Source organism: Asparagus officinalis, chromosome 9, assembly GCF_001876935.1.
Source record: "Asparagus officinalis chromosome 9, Aspof.V1, whole genome shotgun sequence".
Taxonomy (NCBI): Eukaryota; Viridiplantae; Streptophyta; class Magnoliopsida; order Asparagales; family Asparagaceae; genus Asparagus; species Asparagus officinalis.
In genome coordinates this window covers 4,826,970-4,835,215 of record NC_033802.1, presented here as the reverse complement: position 1 = coordinate 4,835,215, position 8,246 = coordinate 4,826,970, and the positions used below count along the sequence as shown (strand labels likewise).

The 8,246-nt window shown below is 50.5% G+C and overlaps 2 protein-coding genes across 2 annotated transcripts; both read left to right on the top strand.

Annotated features, from left to right (window-relative positions):
- LOC109824231 (serine/threonine-protein kinase-like protein CCR4) lies at positions 1,535–4,260 on the top strand. The gene is given in 14 exon segments (XM_020390766.1): positions 1,535–1,614; positions 2,258–2,406; positions 2,702–2,924; positions 3,034–3,092; positions 3,095–3,143; positions 3,242–3,587; positions 3,590–3,768; positions 3,770–3,995; positions 3,998–4,039; positions 4,041–4,073; positions 4,075–4,123; positions 4,126–4,161; positions 4,164–4,195; positions 4,198–4,260. Coding segments are annotated over 14 exon segments (1,566 nt in total).
- LOC109824574 (serine/threonine-protein kinase-like protein CCR4) lies at positions 4,878–7,697 on the top strand. Its single transcript, XM_020391201.1, is given in 3 exon segments — positions 4,878–5,579; positions 5,582–6,594; positions 6,596–7,697. Coding segments are annotated over 3 exon segments (2,037 nt in total). The 5' UTR covers positions 4,878–5,453; the 3' UTR covers positions 7,494–7,697.

Genomic DNA, 8,246 nt, shown 5'->3' with positions numbered 1-8,246 from the left:
TTCCTGCGCTTATGAGGATGAGCGGATCTGGAGGAGAAGGAGGAGATGTACTCTTCAAATTTCTGCTGGTCGAATTCGTACTCGACCTCTTCGAACACTAGGATCTTGATCGTCGGCTGCGGCACGACAGCTTCGGCAGCGAGGCTGTTGGCTCCCATTGTGGTCGCCAGCTTGTTTGCGGAGAAAATTAATTGTTTCATTGCGGTGTTCATTACAAACTTCAGACGTTTACAACGAAAACAAAAATTAGTCTTTTTATAAGACCTTTAAACAATGAAAACAAAAAAAATACAATTCTCTTCAAACAAACGCAGAGATCGTTTATCGGTCTTCTGCTTGCGTGGGATCTTGGCCTGTGACGGGGACGTTGATATCTGTGGACCACCGTCGATCAGATCTGATTGCTGAAAAATTGGGCAGAGCTTCGTTGATTCGCGAAGGAATCAAGAAACCGTAGCGCTTATCTCGGCAACAGCGAGATAATTGTTCTTCTTAAGATTACCGCAACGGGGTAATCTTAAGGGACGAACCGGGTTGCAGATCTGACGAACTCCTCTTCTTTATGACGAAGAATCCACTGAAGTCTCCTCCTCCTCTCTGAAATTCGTGGCTCTTCACTCCTCAATTCGGCAGGGCTTCGTCAACGCTCGAGAATTCCAGATCCGAAAAAATGAGGCTTTGAGGCTTGTATTTATAGGCACGGGGGAAAATTCGGGCTGGAGACACCGTTAGGTGTCTCAACTTGGGCCGAGACACCCTTGGGTGTCTCGGCCAGGGCCGAGACGGGTGTCTCAACTTGGGCTGAGACACCTTGGGGTGTCTCGTTTGTGCCGAGACACCTTGTGGTGTCTCAACTCAGGCTGAGACGTTCTGTTTTGCATATTCGTCCGTTTCCGCCGTAACTTCTTCATCCGAACTCGGATTTGGGCGATTCAAAGTGCGTTGGAAAGCCGACGAGGAGTTCTATAAGCTCCAATGATTAGATCATCTGTGGAATAAATGAGACACGAAGGGTATTTCGTCTTTTGTAAGCGACGCGGGGCTCCCGATCAATTCGTATCCTTGTTATTCTGAAACTCCGTTGCTTCACGTAGTTCGTCGATTCACTTCAAGCGTTCATCGACGTTAATCGAGCTTCTGTGACTTGGATAGTGACGTTCCTCATCTCCTCTTAGCATTGAGCTGCTCACGGAGACCTATAGGCAATTTTCGATGCCTACATGTATACTTCAAATTATCATGCTCATTCAGGGACGTAGTTCTAATAGAATCCCTACTACTACGTAGCTAATGACTTCAATGTATTCACGTCCTCAACACGTATTATAAATACTACTGGACCATTATGAATCGTACGTATTTCAGTACATTACAATGAGTACATACACGGCAAAACCAAAATGGGTTTGTGGGTAAGGAGTGCGCATCTCTTTCTCTTAGAAGTCCAGCGTCCGCATGCGAGCGGTTCGTCTGAACCGCTCATGTGATAGATAGATGGGGGGGGGTGGGGTTGCATGCATGCCTATCTGAGGAGATGTGTGTTCGCGGGCAAGTTGGTGGAATAGTTACCAGTAGGGACACACCCGCCCTCTATCCCCTTGGCTTGAGCTTCCAGTCAGTAGTGATGAGTAAAACCCAAAAAACTTTAAAAGACAAAACTTTGGCTCCATATTCGTTCAAAGGGGACTAAGGTCGCTTGGTCAGTCTCCAAACCGCGCGTATTCCTCTTTCAAGTTTCCACCCCGAAACACAAACCAATAACCATCAACACCACAGCGGATCAAATCCATAAACTTCCTTCTACTCCTCTCTCTCTCTCTCCTTCTCTCTCTCCTCTCTCTCTCTCTCTCTCTCTCTCTCTCTCCTCTCTACTTTCTCTCTCCTCCCCTACAATGATATTTCCAACTCCTCAACCAACCTCCCTTCTTCATTCCAATGTCTCCACCAAACATACCTTCCTCTCCTCTTCATCCTCATCATCATCACCACCTCCATCCCCTCAATCTCTTGCTCCCCTCCTCGACTGTTGCGATCTCTCAACATCTTCAACAAACGCTAGTCTGCGCTCTCCTCCCTCACCAACGTCCCCCAGCAAATTTGACCTCAACTGCACGAGCTTCCCAATGCACAACCCACCACTACCCCCGCCGGCGTCGACCCCTACTCCGCATCGCCGCGGGCGACGGCTTCCTATGCGCCCTCACCTCACCCTTCTCCGTCGAAGATCTCGACGATGAAATGGTGGACTTCGCCACAGCGCCCGCAACAAGTCCCTCCGGACGCCAAGGCGGTTCTACATCGGACCCGCTCTGAGCTCGCTGTCCGCCGGCGATTCGCACGTCTGCGGTTTGACGGGCGGCTCCGGCTCCCTCGACTGCTGGAGGTGGCCGCAGCTTGATGTTCCGAGCTAACCTCAAGCCTGCTGAGGTCGCCGTTGGAGAGGGTTTGTCTGTTCGATTTTGGGTACAGGGGCAGTCAAGTGCTTCTCTGGTGGAGGCGATGTTGGTGTCGTCGCAACGAGCCTAACGGGACCTTCGTCGCGATTGCCGCAGGAAAGAGCCATGCCTGTGCGATCTCGACGGAGTCGGGACTAGTCTGCTGGGTCTCGAGCACCGGCGATCGCGAAGAATCTGACGACCAGTATCGATTTGATGGCGTTGGGGAATGAAAGGACTTGTGTTCTTGATAGCAATGCGGACAGTTCATTGCTGGGGGGAGAATTTGAAGTTGCCTGAAGATTTGGCCACAGCTCCGTTTGTGTCAATTCAAGCGAGAGGGGACGCATTTTGTGGAGTTTTGATGGAGAATTACGCTCTGGTTTGCTGGGGGAGTGAACATTTTCAGGGGAATCATGTTGTTTTTAAGGAGGTTTTGCCGGGCACTTGCGCCGCGACATGCCGGTGCTTGCCGTTGGGCGGGTACGGGTAACATTTGCGGTAACGGAGATGTGGTTTGTCGCCCCTGCCCGCTTAAGATAAACACGAACCCGAATCAGAAATTCGAGCCGACTCCGATGGTCTACTTACCGAGCAGCAGTGCTAGCAAGAGGAGAAGGCTGATCTTCATTATCCTCGCTCCGGTCGGATTCGTCGTCGATTAATCGCGGTGGCTTCATTTCTATTCTCAAATTCCGAGGATCAAGGGTCGGATTCACGATACGACCGGCTACGTCGACCGACATTGGCGGCCGGACTGTTCTGCCACGCCCGAAGCGAACATGGTCATAGTACTACAATCGAAGAGTTCCCGATCAAGCTCTTGTTGGCAATCACGGACGGTTCTCCAACGAGCACAAGATCGGGTCTGCAGTTTCGTTGCGTGTACCGTGCAAAACTCGACGATGGACGCACTGTCGCGATAAACGATCCGAGCCATCGTCCTCAGCCTCCACATCCCGGGGGCGCACACTGAACACAGGCGATAATCGAGACAGGATAAGGAGTTTGCGTTTTGGGAGAGCTCGGCTGCTCTCAAGAGTGAACCACAAGAATTTGGTCAGATTGTTCGATATTACAAGCAAGGATCCGAAACGGATACTTGTCTATGAGTTCATGGCTAATGGGACTCTGCATGATCTCTTACACAAATCCGACCAGCAAGTAGGCCTACCGTTGGCTCGTGGCCGTCGATCGGGTCGGCGCTCGATGCGCGCCGAGGGATCGAGTATTTGCATACGTACGCTGTTCCGCCGATTATTCACCGGGACATCAAGTCGTCCAACATTCTGTTGGATGAGGTGTGGACTGCGAAGGTCGCGGATTTTGGCGCTCTCGTTGATGCACCCGATTGCATCCCATAACGACAACAGGCCTAATGGGCCTAATGGGCCTAACGTGTCTCCTAGTGCGGCAGGCACGGTGGGCTACATGGATCCAGAGTATTACAGGCTTCAGCGTCTGACTGCGAAGAGCGATGTTTACAGCTTCGGAGTAGTGTTATTGGAGATATTGTCCGGTTGTAAAGTGATCCAACGGTACGAAGAGAGCGGTACCCCAGCCCGAAGAATGTTGTTGAATTCGCCGTACCACACATTGTAGCGCGATGACCTGCACAGAGTGCTCGACCCTCGGATCGCCTCCTCCTACGCCGAGTGAAATTGAGGCAGTCGCCTATGTGGGCTACTTGGCGCGGATTGTGTTAGCCCAGAGGGCCGAGATAGGCCACAATGACCGAGATTGTAAATGGCCTTGAACGGCCTTGGTTGCGATTTCAGGCCCATCATCGATCTCTCGATCATCGACACTCCGATCGTTGGATTGATCTACCTTAGGATTCACATGCGTGAATTGTGCTTGTGGCTCCACAATTTGTGATGACAATGACTCAACAACTGAAAACATGTTGTCCATAAATTTTTTTTGGATTATCCTTTTTGTTTTAGAGCTTCTTTTTCGGTTAGGTTTTTTTAATTGTAATTTGATTCATTAATGAAAGGATTAAAGATTTGAGGAAGTGCCGTGAGGTTGTTAGGATTAAAAAAAGGGACGAGAGAGAGAGAGTGGGACGTGCATAAACTCAAAGGGGTTGGTGCGTTTATTGTTTTTTGGTACTAGTTTTTGTGAGGAAGTCTTTATATGAGTAGACGGAGACAAAGATGAAGAGTTTGAAGTTTGAATTGGTGGGGGATTGACGTAGATGTGTGGGGTTGTACCAACCTTTTGGTAGGAGCTCACCAATGCAACGCAAGTCATGGGAAATAGAAAATGACTCATTACAAGGACATGATGAGACTCTGTGTAACCAACACTACTAAGTAGTCTATTATCTGAGGAGATGTGTGTTCGCGGGCAAGTTGGTGGAATAGTTACCAGTAGGGACCACACCCGCCCTCTATCCCCCTTGGCTTGAGCTTCCAGTCAGTAGTGGATGAGTAAAACCCAAAAAACTTTAAAAGACAAAACTTTGGCCTCCATATTCGTTCAAAGGGGACTAGGTCCTTGGTCAGTCTCCAAACCCGCGTATTCCTCTTTCAAGTTTCCACCCCGAAACCAAACCCAATAACCATCAACACCACAGCGGATCAAATCCATAAACTTCCTTCTACTCCTCTCTCTCTCTCTCTCTCTCTCTCTCTCTCTCTCTCTCTTCTTTCTCTCTCCTCCCCTACAATGATATTCTCCAACTCCTCAACCAACCTCCCTTCTTCATTCCAATGTCTCCACCAAACATAACCCCTCCTCTCCTCTTCATCCTCATCATCATCACCACCTCCATCCCCTCAATCTCTTGCTCCCCTCTCTCGACTGTTGCGATCTCTCACATCTTCAACAAAACGCTAGTCTGCGCTCTCCTCCCCTCACCAACGTCCCCCAGCAAATTTGACCTCAACTGCACGAGCTTCCCAATGCCACAACCCACCACTACCCCGCCGGCGTCGACCCCCTTCCGCCATCGCCGCGGGCGACGGCTTCCTATGCGCCCTCACTCACCCTTCTCCGTCGAAGATCTCGACGATGAAATGGTGGGACTTCGCCCACAGCGCCCGCAACAAGTCCCTCCGACGCCAACGGGTCTACATCGGACCCGCTCTGAGCTCGCTGTCCGCCGGCGATTCGCACGTCTGCGGTTTGACGGGCGGCTCCGGCTCCTCGACTGCTGCAGGTGGCCGCAGCTTGATGTTCCGGCTAACCTCAAGCCTGCTGAGGTCGCCGTTGGAGAGGGTTTCGTCTGTTCGATTTTGGGTACAGGGGCAGTCAAGTGCTTCTCTGGTGGAGGCGATGTTGGTGTCGTCGGCAACGAGCCTAACGGGACCTTCGTCGCGATTGCCGCAGGAAAGAGCCATGCCTGTGCGATCTCGACGGAGTCGGGACTAGTCTGCTGGGGTCTCGGAGCACCGGCGATCGCGAAGAATCTGACGACCAGTATCGATTTGATGGCGTTGGGGAATGAGAGGACTTGTGTTCTTGATAGCAATGGGACAGTTCATTGCTGGGGGGAGAATTTGAAGTTGCCTGAAGATTTGGCCACAGCTCCGTTTGTGTCAATTCAAGCGAGAGGGGACGCATTTTGTGGAGTTTTGATGGAGAATTACGCTCTGGTTTGCTGGGGGAGTGAACATTTTCAGGGGAATCATGTTGTTTTTAAGGAGGTTTTGCCGGGCACTTGCGCCGCGACATGCCGGTGCTTGCCGTTGGCGGGTACGGGTAACATTTGCGGTAACGGAGATGTGGTTTGTCGCCCCTGCCCGCTTAAGATAAACACGAACCCGAATCAGAATTCGACGCCGACTCCGATGGTCTACTTACCGAGCAGCAGTGCTAGCAAGAGGAGAAGGCTGATCTTCATTATCCTCGGCTCGGTCGGATTCGTCGTCGGATTAATCGCGGTGGCTTCATTTCTATTCCTCAAATTCCGAAGGATCAAGGGTCGGATTCACGATACGGACCGGCTACGACGACATTGGGCGCGCCGACTGTTCTGCCACGCCCGAAGCGAACATGGTCATAGTACTACAATCGAAGAGTTCCCGATCAAGCTCTTGTTGGCAATCACGGACGGTTTCTCCAACGAGCACAAGATCGGGTCTGCAGTTCGGTTGCGTTACCGTGCAAAACTCGACGATGGACGCACTGTCGCGATAAAACGATCCGACCGAGCCATCGTCCTCAGCCTCCACATCCCGGGGGCGCACACTGAACACAGGCGATAATCGGAGACAGGATAAGGAGTTTGCGTTTTGGGCGGAGCTCGGGCTGCTCTCAAGAGTGAACCACAAGAATTTGGTCAGATTGTTCGGATATTACAAGCAAGGATCCGAACGGATACTTGTCTATGAGTTCATGGCTAATGGGACTCTGCATGATCTCTTACACAAATCCGACCAGCAAGTAGGCCTACCGTTGGGCTCGTGGGCCGCTCGGATTCGGGTCGCGCTCGATGCGGCCCGAGGGATCGAGTATTTGCATACGTACGCTGTTCCGCCGATTATTCACCGGGACATCAAGTCGTCCAACATTCTGTTGGATGAGGTGTGGACTGCGAAGGTCGCGGATTTTGGGCTCTCGTTGATGCACCCGATTGCATCCCATAACGACAACAGGCCTAATGGGCCTAATGGGCCTAACGTGTCTCCTAGTGCGGCAGGCACGGTGGGCTACATGGATCCAGAGTATTACAGGCTTCAGCGTCTGACTGCGAAGAGCGATGTTTACAGCTTCGGAGTAGTGTTATTGGAGATATTGTCCGGTTGTAAAGTGATCCAACGGTACGAAGAGAGCGGTACCCCGAAGAATGTTGTTGAATTCGCCGTACCACACATTGTAGCCGATGACCTGCACAGAGTGCTCGACCCTCGGATCGCTCCTCCTACGCCGAGTGAAATTGAGGCAGTCGCCTATGTGGGCTACTTGGCCGCGGATTGTGTTAGCCCAGAGGGCCGAGATAGGCCCACAATGACCGAGATTGTAAATGGCCTTGAACGGGCCTTGGTTGCGATTTCAGGCCCATCATCGATCTCTCGATCATCGACCTCCCGATCGTTGGATCTGATCTGACCTTAGGATTCACATGCGTGAATTGTGCTTGTGGCTCCACATTTGTGATGACAATGACTCAACAACTGAAACATGTTGTCCATAAATTTTTTTTTGGATTATCCTTTTTGTTTTAGAGCTTCTTTTTTCGGTTAGGTTTTTTTAATTGTAATTTGATTCATTAATGAAAAGGATTAAAGATTTGAGGAAGTGCCGTGAGGTGGTTAGGATTAAAAAAAGGGACGAGAGAGAGAGAGTGGGACGTGCATAAACTCAAAGGGGTTGGTGCGTTTATTGTTTTTTGGTACTAGTTTTTGTTGAGGAAGTCTTTATATGAGTAGACGGAGACAAAGATGAGAGGTTTGAAGTTTGAATTGGTGGGGGATTGACGTAGATGTGTGGGGTTGTACCAACCTTTTGGTAGGAGCTCACCAATGCAACGCAAGTCATGGGAATGAGAAAATGACTCATTACAAGGACGAGTAGACGGAGACAAAGATGAGAGGTTTGAAGTTTGAATTGGTGGGGGATTGACGTAGATGTGTGGGGTTGTACCAACCTTTTGGTAGGAGCTCACCAATGCAACGCAAGTCATGGGAATGAGAAAATGACTCATTACAAGGACATATGAGTAGACGGAGACAAAGATGAGAGGTTTGAAGTTTGAATTGGTGGGGGATTGACGTAGATGTGTGGGGTTGTACCAACCTTTTGGTAGGAGCTCACCAATGCAACGCAAGTCATGGGAATGAGAAAATGACTCATTACAAGGAC